Raw genomic sequence first — 13,634 nt, forward strand, 5'->3', positions numbered from 1 at the left:
TGGCCGAACCCGGTGAAGTTAGCTTCGGTTGTCGGGGTTCGCTCCTCGCAAAGACACTCCGTTTGGATGCTTGGAAACAGAAAAGCACGTGGTGCTTTTCTGTTTCCATTCATCCTTTTGACAGCTCGTGCGCTGTTTCAGTCTGTTCGCACGGAAGTGCTTCCGTGCGACCTGCCTGGTTTTCACGCACCCATTGACTTCAATGGGTGCGTGATGCGTGAAATACGCAGAGTTATTGAACCTGTCGCGTATTTTGCGCAGCGAACAAACGCTGCGCAAAATACACGGACTGTGTGTACTGCCCCATAGACTTCTATAGGGCATTGCGTGCCGCGCGAAAACCACGCGGCCTACACGCTGCCAAATCACGCTCGTGTGAATCCCCCCTTAGGAGATGGAGACATCTCCTCTGAAATAACAGCAATTCAGTCCACTTTCCGCAGCGGTCCGAAAATTACGCACCGCAGGTCAATTTCGATTTTGTTAAATCTCATCCACTATGCTGCTACTGTATTCTGCTGTGTTTTTTTTCCATCTGCTATTCCGGACGGAGAAAACACAGCACTTCCGCTGCGTGTGGACGAGCCCTAAGGCTGGGTTCACACGACCTATTTTCAGGCGTAAACGAGGCGTATTATGCCTCGATTTACGCCTGAAAATACGGCTCCAATACGTCGGCAAACATCTGCCCATTCATTTGAATGGGTTTACCGACGTACTGTGCTGACGACCTGTAATTTACACGTCGTCGTTTCACAGCTGTCAAACGTCGACACGTAAAATGACTGCCTCCTCAAAGAAGTGCAGGACACTTCTTTGGACGTTTTTGGAGCCGTTTTCTCATAGACTCCAATGAAAACAGATCCAAAAACGGACGTGAAAAACGTAGCGAATAACGCGAGTTGCTCAAAAAAACGTCTGAAAATCAGGGGCTGTTTTCCCTTGAAAACAGCTCCGTATTTTCAGACGTTTTTGGTCACTACGTGTGCACATACCCCTACGCTCCAAAATACAAATATGCCTGCAAAACGTTTCCCATTGATTTCAATGGGAAATACACTGTGCTGTTCACGAGGTGTCTTTTTACACTGCTGAATTTGAAAAAACGCCTGGTAAAGGGAAGCCTCGGAAAAAGAAGTAGCATGTCATTTCTTGGGGGGTTTTTGGAGCCGATTTTCCATTGACAAAAAACGGCTTAAAATAAGCTACAAGTTAAAAATAGCTTCATTTTCAGCTTTAGGGTATGTTCACACGATAGCAGGCATTTACGGCTGAAATGACAGCCTGTTTTCAGAAGAAAACAGCTGCGTCGTTTCAGCCGTAAATGCTCCTCGTAATATACGAGGCGTCTGTGACGCTCGTATATCTTGAGCTGCTCTTCATTGAGTTCAATGAAGAACGGCTCAAATTACGTTGCCAAGAAGTGCCCTGCACTTCTTTGCAGAGGCAGTCAATTTACGCGTCGTCGTTTGACAGCTGTCAAACGACGACGCGTAAATTACAGGTCGTCGGCACAATACGTCGGCAAACCCATTCAAATGAATGGGCAGATGTTTGCCGACGTATTGTAGCCCTATTTTCAGACGTAAAACGAGGCATAATACGCCTCGTTTACGTCTGAAAATAGGTCGTGTGAACCCAGCCTTAAATACACCTTGAAATCAGAGGCTATTTTCCCTTGAAAACAGCCTCGGAATTTTCAGCCACTTCTTTTTGTATGTGTGAACATAGCCTTAATCAACAGCAAAATCCACAACACTAGGATTTGATTGTGGATTTTACCTTCCCTATTAAAATCAATGGGGAAAATCGACACTAAATCTGTGCTCATTTCGCGGCAGGAATTGACATGCTGCAGATGAAAAATTTGCACCGTAGGTCAATTTCTGCATGAATTATTTTTTTTTCAGCATGTGAAAATACAGAGGGGAAAATTGGCAGAATTTCCGTTCTGTATGAGCTTTAGGGTATGTGCACACACAAAACAAAAAACGTCTGAAAATACGGAGCTGTTTTCAAGGGAAAACAGCTCCTGAATTTCACATGTTTTTTATTCAAAGTCGCGTTTTTCGCTGCATTTTTAACAGACGTTTTTGGAGCTGTTTTTGTATAGTCTATGAAAAACGGCTCCAAAAACAGATATAGAGTCTTCTTCTAAACGGCCACGTAAAAAAACGGCCCGTCGGAACAGAACACCATTTTTTACATTGTTTGGAGGCGTTCTTCAGATTTTTCCGCCATTCTTCATCTGTTTATGGCCCGCAAAACGGCCGAAAATAAGCAGTGTGAACATACCCTCAGGACTCCTGCACATAGCCATATCTTACAACCATGTTGCACGAATCTCAAGTACGGCATCAATAGACAGACCCATAGTGTATACTGTGTGCTTCCAATTTTACACAGAAGCAGAAAAAAGTATTTTTCAAACAAAATCTGTGCGATTCATTGGGAAAACAAATTGCCATTCGCCAAAACATTCTGTATTATGGAGCATTTTTTACAGAGGCAAGCATCATATGGAGTGCCTAAGGGACTGTATTATGATCCGTATCATTCGCTGTCACTGTAATACAGGCCAGTACACACAGAATTTCTATGTGCATGAGGCTTTGTTCTAAGGAGCCAGGCACATGGCAGAGCCATGTGCAAAGAGCCTGTTCGGAGGCCCAGCAACTCCATACTAGTGAGCCATAAGCATTTTATGTGCTGCAGTATACCGCACCTCTGTAATATGGCATTGAAAAGATCCTTCCCCCATTTTTTTTTTTTTTGGGTCATACTGAAGGCATACACAATGCTTACTGCTCTGTACGGGCATAGGAAGATATAGTATGGCCCCATAGGCTTCTATTTGTGCTGTATTACTGCCCTATACAACTCAAAGACTGCGTGAGGTCGTAATATGGTTGTGTGCATTAGCCCTAAGGTATGCATTCACACTGTTGTTACCAATAAAGCATGAATAGTCCATATACACAGTACAAGTAGATTTTAAACTGTATACATCATAGTGTCACATGTGTATATACACTGATTTCTTTCACAACTCACATACAGTTACAGCATGTCCCAACTTCTTACCTGAAATAAGACAAATGTCGGAACCATTATGACAGTTTTCTTGTTTAAAATGTGGCAACACCTGGAGACAGACTAGACTGGGTGCGTCACTCGGCAGAGTCAGGGCTATTTCTTCCCCGCATACATTAGCCTGCAGAACAAACAGCAAGTGGGACTCTGAATGAATAAATGAAATATTTAATCATATGCACATTGTGGTCATGATGTAATATAGGATATGCCAAAAATATCTGATAGACATGGGTCCCACCTCTGAGCAACATAGGTCCAGGACCCAGAGGTGGGACCCGCATCTATTAGGCATTTATTGCATATGCTGTGAAAATGTCATAAATGTCTAAGATGGGAAAACCCTTTATCCGGTTTAGGGTGTGTTTAGATACAGCAAATTTGCCTTAAAAACAAACCCACTCATATTTTGCAAATTTCTGCTTTGAATCTGCCGTATATCAATGTACCCTTAGAGAGAGACCTACATCATGTAGTAGCTAATCATGTGTAAAACAACATAAGACATGAAATTTGCATTTAACTTTAACTCAAAACCTGATAATTCATGTGGGACTGCAGTTACCTTTTCCATATCATGCTCCAGGAATCGGAGTATCTATTCGGTAGGATCCACACAGTGAAGAGCTACTTAAGGTTGCATAGACACTTGTTTTTGGGATTTCTTTTCCCCCGTCAATCTTTAAACAGATTTTACAGGAGTTTAAAAAAAATGTAGACTGACAATAGGAAATGTGATAAAATAAAAAAAATAACCAATACTCACCGTTTAATTCACAAAAGGCTTCAGTGCCATAGCTCCAGTCATTTGCGCCGGTCCTATTTGTCCTGCAGTGATGATTGTGCGTACATCCACGTGACCTCTGCGGTCTTGTGCCATACATGGAAACATCTTAGCAGCACTTCATCGGTGCAATAAATAAAGACTGGCGGGGACCACCAGAGCATCGGCACTGGAGTGGCGGGGATTCTAAAAGGCGAGTATGGCTTTTTTGTTTTTATTTTAGCACATTTCCTACTGTTAGGGTAGTTTTGTATAGTCACAGAAAAAACTTTGAAGAGGCTCTGTCACCACATCATAAGTGGCCTATATTGTACAGAGGAGTATATGACGCTGACCAATCAGTGACCAATCAGCGTCATACACTTCTCTCCATTAATTTACACTGCAGATAGCGATATATCTATATCGCTATTTGCAGTCACATAAACACACTATAACGCTGTAAGCTGTCATTCACAGCGAGATCTCACTGTGCTGTGCATCACAGAGACGCTACAGAAGTGGTCAGGAGAATGAATACATGTCACGTCCTGGCTTGAGGTAATGTATATTCATTGTCCTGACACTGCAGTAACGTTATAGTGTGTGTATGTGGCTGCACATAGCGATATAGCTATATCGCTATGTGCTGTATAAATGAATGGAGAGAAGTGTATGACGCTGATTGGTCACTGATTGGTCAGCGTCATACACTCCTCTGTACAACGCCCACTTGGTCATAGTAAAACACGCCCAGTTGTCCATTGAGAAACTCAGTCATTAGCATAAAGCTAATGTAGGTCATAACTCCGTCAAAAATGATCGTTTTTCTAAATAAAAAAAACACTGCTGTAATCTACATTACAGCGCCAATCACATCATGTACAATATAGGGCAATTATAATGTGGTGACAGAGACTCTTTAAGTACTAAAATTAGGAATAAAATGCAGCTCAGGGAAGAAGAGAAAAAATCCTATTGTATGCTTTGAGGAATTTTTACCTTCTCTCCATATAGTAGCTGCATTTTATTCACATTTTTCATATTAGTCGGGAGAGTGAAATTCTTGTGCAGAAGTGTGCATGCAGTTTTAGCTATTCCTGTATCTGCCTGTGAGGCTATGTTCACACGCTTAGCAAAAAACATCTGAAAATATGGAGCTGATTTTTCTGTGTGTCATAATGATGCCGGCTGCGCGAAAATCACGCAGCCACGCACCATATGCTGATGTCACACTGACCTTTTGCGCGTGCAAAACGCAGCGTTTTTTGCGCGCGCAAAATGGACACGTTCGTGTGAATAAGGCTTAAGACATATGATGCATGTAGATTGTTAGTACCCAGAAGCATTACTCTACATTAAACTTAATTTGCCAACTGGATGCCCAAACACTGTGTCTAAATCAGCTTGTAATTTACGAACATCTTCCATAGACTGAACTATATTACATAGTTTGGTGTCATCTGCAAAAATAGAAACAGTTCTATTAATCCCATCTTCTATATCATTAATAAATAAGATTAATAACAGTGGTCCCAGCAGGGAACCCTGGGGTACACTACTTGTAACCGGGGACCATTCAAAGTAGGAATTATATCCACAGCAGACCCTCTGTCTAGACTTCTACTCACCTCTTCATAAAAGCAAATCAGGTTGGTTTGACAATTTCTGTCCTTAGTAAAACCTTGCTGGCTGTCGCTTGGATGTTAAACTTACTGGTCTATAATTATCCGGGGAAGACCTAGAGCCCAATTTGAAAAAAAGTGACACATTTGCCCTGCGCCAGTCCCTTGGCACTATACCAGTCACTGGATAGTGCTGGTAACAGGAGAAGAAAATACCCAGTGTCCACAGTATTCCACTTCTGGTATAAGGTAAACTTTTCAATAATAGTTATTTTCTGGACAAAGCTGACACACTTAGGGTATGTTCACAAGGAGTGTTTTCAGCCATTTTTCGGTCCGTAAACGCCCCGAAAAATGGCTGAAAAATCAGAAGCAGAACGCCTCCAAACATCTGCCCATTGATTTCTATGGGAAATACGGCATTCTGTTCCGACAGGGCGTTTTTTTACGACTCGTTTTCCAAAAACGGCATGTAAAATGACCCCTGCGAAAAAGTGCATGTCACTTCTTGAGACGTTTTTTAGAGCCGTTTTTCATAGACTCTCTAGAAAAACAGCTAAAAAAAGGGCATCAAAAACAACAAGATAAACGCGAGTATGATTAAAAAACAACTGAAAATCAGGAGCTGTTTTCCCTTGAAAAGAGCTCCATATTTTGAGATGATTTTTATTTTGTGTGTGGACATATCCTTAGCAGGGCCAGAGGGGACAGTGCATGACTTAGGGATACAAAGAATACAAGAGGGAGAATTCCTGTGTCCTAGGTACTAGCTCTTCTCGTTGAGCCACTGGTGCAGCTGGACAGCTCAAATGCGGAATCTATTATCTAGCTTCTCTTGATTCTTGCCTCTTGAGATTCCTTGCTTGATTACCTGATTACTCTTACCCTTTTGGTTCCCTATAAAAGTCTGGCCCTTGGACTAATCCCTTGCCAAACAACTGAGCTTCCTGCTTATGGTCTAGTTCCTTTCTGCCTCACGTTATTACCAATTGCCATTTATCTGTGTACCAAACTTGGACTGTTTCCTGACCACGTCCCTGCCTCATGTAACTACCTATTGCCCTTGATCTGTGTTCCGAGCCTGGATTGTTACTTCATAGCTCTTGCTGTTTTCACCCTCCTTCCTAATCTTTCAGCAACTGGATTCCAAATTTGCCACAGTCCCTGAGTCATGACCGTCCCCTCATTCTCTGCACTAGACATAACGCAGTCAGTTTTGCCCATAGTGTTACTTTAATATTGGAGCTAGATAGCAGGCAAACAAATTATTTGAGAGTATTTAGACAGCAAACTAAAGTAGGTGAAGGGAAAAAATACATAGAAAATACCAAAACAAAGCCAATGGTAGTTTATACTAGATAATAGGAACAGGTCATAGAAACAAGTCTAAACGTTTTACAGTTGTCACACATTAAAAAGTTACTAGAAAAGCATAATAACTTACACTGTGTAAAAATTCCCAATCTTCAAGTCTCAAGTAAATATCATATGAAACGTCACTTAAGTTTTCCATGGGTACATCACAGTCCCAAGTCAAAAAAGCTTCATTGTTTCCAATACTCAATGATAGATCTTTTGCCTTCAAGTCAAATTCAAGCTCTGAAAGAATGTTGCAGATTTAGTAATACCTTTTCTGTTTTTACACTATAATTGTCTTGCAATTGGATTTTAGGTGCTTAGAAAATATCAAACTCATGTAATAAATGTTGTGCTTTTTAAAAGATGCAGCCAGTTTTTTGGCGCTGGTTTTGACGCGGAAACCGCATCGGAATTAGCGCCAATGAATGGCCGAAATAGCCCCCCATTGATTTCAATGGGAGTCAGAGGCGTTTTTTCCCCTGGCAGCTTTCAGACGTAAAAAAAGGGGACATGTCTTTTCCACTCATGGTTCTGTCTCTGACCACGCATTGAACTCAATGAGAGGCAGAAAAAAACCTGTGGCGCTCGTTCCCGAGCGGTTTCCACTGCATTTTATGCCTGTGGTCCTTGCATTAGCTTCAATGGCCGCAGGCGAAAAAAGGTGCGAAAACCACAGCAAAAAAGCGCAGGCAGGTCAAAATCTGCCTTAAAATTCCTGAAGGAATTCTGAGGCAGATTTTTTCTGCCTGCAAAAAAACTCTGTGTGAACAGGGCCTTATAGATAGAGCCTATAAAACTATCGAAGTAGGTGCTGCGTAGTCAGAAACAGGGAACGTGAGAAACAACTACACTTGGACCAATAACAACGTACATTTAACAATCAATCGAAATGTAACAGATTAGAATAACCGTTAGCCAAGCTTCAAAAGAACTAAAACCTGCTGGCACTCACCACATGAATCATAACGTGACAAACAAAAGGTTAATTGGTTGTGTTCGTACATATTGATAATTTCTGAACTAGAAATCACCCTTAAAGCTCTGTGTCCCCCAAACATTGGCTGGCAGCAGGTCCCGGCTGTCATTCCTCCTTCATGCACCAAAACAAGCTTGCCTACTCTTGATTTGACTATTGACTCCTCCATGGGGGACTACAGCAGCTCGCAAGTCCTGACCTCTGGTAATGTGCCTAAGGTATTTGTCTGCCATTCCCAAATGACTCCGCAGCCAAATCAATGGCCTTTTGCAAAAGTTGCTAGTTAATGTTACTGCTAAACTTATAAAAGAAATCAAGAAGGGAGGCCAGCACACCTATTACTTGGAGTAGAGAATAGATAATGCCACCATTGTACTAGAGCCCCCTGAGACGGAAGATCAGCAGCTCCACAATGAAACCAGCAACTCATCAACAAATACCACTCTCTTCCAATAACTTTTCCCTGAGGGTATGTGCACACGGCCTATTTACGGACGTAATTCGGGCGTATTAACCCCCGAATTACATCCGAAAATGCGCCTCGATAGCGTTGACAAACATCTGCCCATTGAAAGCAATGGGCTGACGTTTGTCTGTTCACACGAGGCATATATTTACGCGCCGCTGTAAAAAGACGGCGCGTAAATAGATGCCCGCGTCAAAGAAGTGACCTGTCACTTCTTGGGGCGTAATTGGAGCCGTTATTCATTGACTCCAATGAAAAGCAGCGCCAATTACGTCCGTAATGGACGCGGCGTTCAAGCGCCTGCACATGCCGTTACGGCTGAAATTACGGGTTTGTTTTCTCCTGAAAACATCCCCGTAATTTCAGCCGTTACGGACGCTGCCGTGTGAACATACCCTAATATTCAAATTGGGCAGCTTTAAATGTACAGAGCCCATTGTGCATTGGCTGCCAGGAAATCGGAAGGCTCGGATAGTTGTGATTTACTCTAGCTAATAAAGAGGGTGCGCAAGTTATTGCCTATAACCATGTTCCGTGACTACTGTCTAGATTCCAGACACTGTGACACTTTTGTAATCATATTTGGGTGTGTTTAGCAGCACATAAGCAACAGAAAATAAATACAGAAATAGCTAAAACATTCTAAAATTAAAGACACTTCTACATCCATGGCCATAAAATTCATATATGTTTTATTGACTCGTTCATAGTTAGGGTGTATTTACATTAGGGAGAGTTTTTCTTTTGTGTTTTTTTTTGCTGCAATTCTGAATATCTGCACTGGTCTCCACGGAAAAAAAAATCAAAAAGGGAAAAAAAACAACTTATGCAGACACAGTACACTCTTGGATATCTATGACTGTTTAGAATTGGCACATGCGCAGTAGATAGCAGTGATGTAATGATCATGGTAGCAGGGGGTGTGACTGCATTTGGGCCAAGATGGGCAGCTTTAGAACCTTGTATGTGCCACAGCGCTAAACTTTGCCGGAACCTGGTATGGCCTGTTGTGGAGGGCCCCCTGCAGACAAGAACGATTAGTAAATATTTTTTTGGGGGAATCCGATCTGGGGGTGATTATGGGCACAGTGCCCGTCGCTATGTTGTTATGCCTCTTCTACACAGATATGATTGATGTGTTTTTTTTTTAAATATGTTGGGGAATGGGAAAGCTGTGTAATGCCATTGTGATCAGGTCTTCAGATTAGACTTTCTAGGGTATGTACACACACAAAATCAAAAACTTCTGAAAATATGATTTTCAGATGTTTTTTTAGCCACTCGCGATTTTCGCGCCGTTTTTTAAGGCCGTTTTTGGAGCTGTTTTTCTATAGAGTTAATAAAAACTTTCCAAGAAGTGCCATGCACTTCTTTTTCGCAAGCGTCTTTTTACGTGCCGTTTTTGGAAAACGAGGCGTAAATAAACGCCCCGTCGGAAAAGAACGCCGTAATTCCCATTGAAATCAATGGGCAGATGTTTGGAGGTGTTCTGCTTCCATTTTTTCAGGTGTTTTTTCGAGGCGTAAATGCCCCGGAATATGCCTGACAACCCTCCGTGTGAACATACCCTCAGGGTGATGGCACATAGCGTTTTTTATTTTTATTCCGCCCAAAAATGCTGCGGCAAATGTTAGCCGGAAATCTACAGTGAAATATAAACACACTACAAACAATGCCTCTTTATTTGTGGCATTTTCTGGCCTTTTTGTCTCAGTGGTTTTTTTTTTTGTGTTTTTCATGGTCTAAGTATGGCGTTTTTCTGTAGTTTTACCTATAGGTTTCTCTATAGGACTCACAAATCGCAGGCTGTGCACATGGCCGCGTCCATTATTTTCTATGAGCCTGGACCGCAGAACACGGCCGTAATAAGACATGTCTGTTCTCTCTGCGGTCAAGGCTCCTGGGCCATGCACGGAACGTGGAAACCCCGGTCGTGTGCATGGGCCCATAGAAATGAATGGGGCCGCAATTCTCCCGTGTATTTTTTAGGGAATTGCGACCGCAAAATCACGTTCGTGTGCATGGGGCCTAATAGAAAAAAACGCACAAGAAAAAAACTTTACAATGCGTTTTCTTGTAGCATTAAAAAACCTGGGGCAGAAAAACTTCTCAAGAAAACGCATGAAAAATGCCTGTACTATTAAAAATACTGATGCAAAAAATAAATAAAAAAAAGTCAATAAAACTATGTGTGAAGGAAGCCTGAGGGTGCTTTCACATGCAGCAGATTTCGTTGCAGGAATTTTCTGAAACTGAAAATCTGTTTATTCTGAATGGGGTTGATTTTGCAGCAGGTGCATGGATTTCTTCTATTTTTTTTAATTCAGATGAATAAAGATAATATTCAGTCATAGAAAACATAATCATCAAATCTGCCGCATCCTAAGGCCTTGTTTACACAGCAACGAATCTGTACCAACATTTGCATATTTGACAGGTAATTCAGACATTGCAGAAAACACAGCGGGCTTGCCACAGATTTCAGTTTTTGCATTGCAAAGGCTGAAATCCGCAGTAAAATTCTGCTTCTTCTCCGCAACAGACTGTGCATGCTGCGGAGGGAAAATTCTGCACCGCAGCCTATGGTCCGCAGCAGAGTTTTCTGCAACGTCTGAACTAACTTGCCTCAAAATGTATTGAAACAAATGTAAAAAACGGCCGCTGGAGAATTCCACTGCGGACTGTCCACAGCGAAATTCCACAGCAATTCCGCCACGTCTAGCCGTGATCTTAGGCCTTTCTTTATATATTTCTTCTGTTTAGGTTCTGTTCCTGAATTTGGCTTAAAAAAAATATACATGCAATATCTGCAGCAAATCTGCACTGTGTGAACAGGGCCTTATAGGGTCAGTATTGGACTGTATATGATTGGCTTTATTATTACCAGATGTGCAATGGTCAGCGGGGAATCATAATGTCCATTACATTCTGATTTGTAATGGGTAATACCATGTTTACTGTATTCTTTTGTCTGGAACTCAACATTTTATAGTTATTTTTAATCAGTTGTCATTTTTTAAAGGCTTACCGTCCATGTGGCAGCACAGATGTAACTGAAAACATTGCCATATTATCCAAATAATTATCATGGAAATTCTAACATCCATTTTCTGTTATACTGTTCAAATCTGAAAAATAAGAAACAATATGTAAATACTGGAATTTTGTTCATCTCATGCGCATATAATGTGCACAAATGGCTGCCAAAAATGCACCTCCGGGGACCCAAGCATTTTAATGACTACCATATAAATCTAAAGCATATAAGATGGGAATAGAACACTGGTACTAAGGCCTGATTTACACGAACGCGGCGTTTTGCGTGTGCAAAATGCACTTAACAGCTGCGTGTGTCATCAGTGTATGATGCGCGGCTGCGTGATTTTCGCGCAGCCGCCATCATTATGACACTCCGTTTGGATGTTTGTAAACAGAAAAGCACGTGGTGCTTTTCTGTTTACATTCAGAGTTTGACAGCTGATGCGCGAATCACGCAGTTCGCACGGAAGTGCTTCCGTGCGACCTGCGTGGTTTTCACGCACCCATTGACTTCAATGGGTGCGTGATGCGCGAAAAACGCTGAAATATAGAACATGTCGTGAGTTTTACGCAGCGCACTCACTCTGCGCAAAACCCACGGACTGTCTGCACTGCCCCATAGAGTAATATAGGTGCGTACGACACGTGTGAAAAGCACGCGCGTCGCACGCGCGTATATTACGCTCGTGTAAATGATGCCTAAAGTGATTCTCATAAGATGTATCATTTTGAAGAGACACAACACATAGGGCCACCAAATTTTATGGCCTCATTTAACGGCTCATGAACTCAAGCGTAAAATGCATTTATGGCGTCAGCAAACGGAGGTTATCAGGACCATGATGGGTGAGGGTTCCAGAGGCGCTATAAATGCCTAAGATGGGAATACTCCTTAAGGCCTCTTTCACACACACAATTTTTCAGGCAATATAAACTGCATCAAAAAATGCTTATCAAAACGCTGGTATTAATATAATGTAACGTGTTTTTTAAGTGGTTTTAGTGGCATTTTTGGTGGCGTGTTTCATTTGAAGTGGTTTTGTACATACTTTTTTTGGCCATTTTTAAAGTCCTATAGAGAAGCCTATGGGGTAAATGCCTGAAAAAACACCATACCCAGAGCCTACTGCGTTTGGAAAATAACGCCACTGACAAGAAATTGCCTCAAAAATGCCAGGAACCAAAATACACTTGTATCTAGTGCATTTGATATTTTACTATAGACTTTTAATGGAACATCTGGCCGCACGAAAAAACGCTGCATAAAACGCCACGCAAAACGCACAAAAACGATGCAAAACGCTGTGTGTGAATCCAGCCTTAAGGATTTGTATGTGCTCTAGGTGCCAAAGGCCATGTATGTGCAGATAATGTTAGGTTATGAGCTCTGCACGGTGCTCTTTATTTACAGTGGTATTACTATATACAGCCTCAAACTCAATAAATTCATGTTTATACACTAAGTTCATATCTGAGGATTACCCTAAAAATACAAATGACAACATTTTAGTTGGTGAGGAAAACTATGTGTGTGTTATTTTTCCTGAGAATACATAGTGTAAATATCCACAAAAGGATTTTTCCGTTATAATTACGTTACGTGTGAATCCACCCTAATACATATGGTTACAGGGACTCCATATGTGAGAAGGGAAGCTGAGCTTAGAGACTCCCTCAATAAAGGAGACCTGCAGCTTTAACTGAAAGACTGGTAAATGAATAAGCTTATAAAGATGCATATAGAAGCGGAGTGAACACATGTAGGGTATGTTCCCACACACAGTAGAATTTCAGCATTTTTGCAACGGAAAATCTGCATTGAAGCCTCAAAAAATTTAGATAATTCTGAAAAATTTTTGTTTTTCTGCAGCAGTTTTACCTGCGGATTTAGTGTTAAACATTGCTTATAGCCAAGTATATGCGCACCTATAGATTTCCAGGGTTTTTACTGCGTTTCCTCTCCGTAAACGCTGTAAAAAACGTAACAAAACAAATCTGTTGTGAGACTTTTGCTCCCCTTTCAAGCCTATAGACCAAACACGAAGCATCGCCGCACTCAGCCGGCAGCATTAATTGACATGATGCAGAATTGAAAGTCATACCCCAGAACAGCGGTTTATTTCCGCAGTGTGTTTCTGAGATTTGCTGAATCTCTTTCACTTTGCTGCTACTGAAAATGCTGCGGAATTTCTGCACAGAATTCTATTGTGTAGATTTTGCAGCGTTTACGCAACTGTACTCTGCAGAATGTCAGACAAGTTAAATGTTAAAAGGTGCAAATACCAGAAGTATACCGAGATCTCATTAAGGTCT

General features: G+C 41.6%; 1 protein-coding gene across 1 annotated transcript in view; it reads right to left on the reverse strand.

Annotated features, from left to right (window-relative positions):
- The window catches only part of LOC142741874 (interleukin-5 receptor subunit alpha-like), a 40,139-nt gene extending 28,750 nt beyond the window's left edge, over positions 1–11,389 (reverse strand). Inside the window, exons 1-3 of the mRNA XM_075851199.1 lie at positions 11,311–11,389; positions 6,926–7,080; positions 3,085–3,214 (exon numbers count right to left, since the gene is read on the reverse strand). Coding sequence (XP_075707314.1) covers positions 3,085–3,214; positions 6,926–7,080; positions 11,311–11,389 — 364 coding nt within the window. The remainder of the gene's footprint in view (positions 1–3,084; positions 3,215–6,925; positions 7,081–11,310) is intronic.
- Positions 11,390–13,634: the final 2,245 nt, after the last annotated feature.

This window comes from Rhinoderma darwinii, chromosome 2, assembly GCF_050947455.1.
Source record: "Rhinoderma darwinii isolate aRhiDar2 chromosome 2, aRhiDar2.hap1, whole genome shotgun sequence".
NCBI classification, from domain to species: domain Eukaryota; kingdom Metazoa; phylum Chordata; class Amphibia; order Anura; family Rhinodermatidae; genus Rhinoderma; species Rhinoderma darwinii.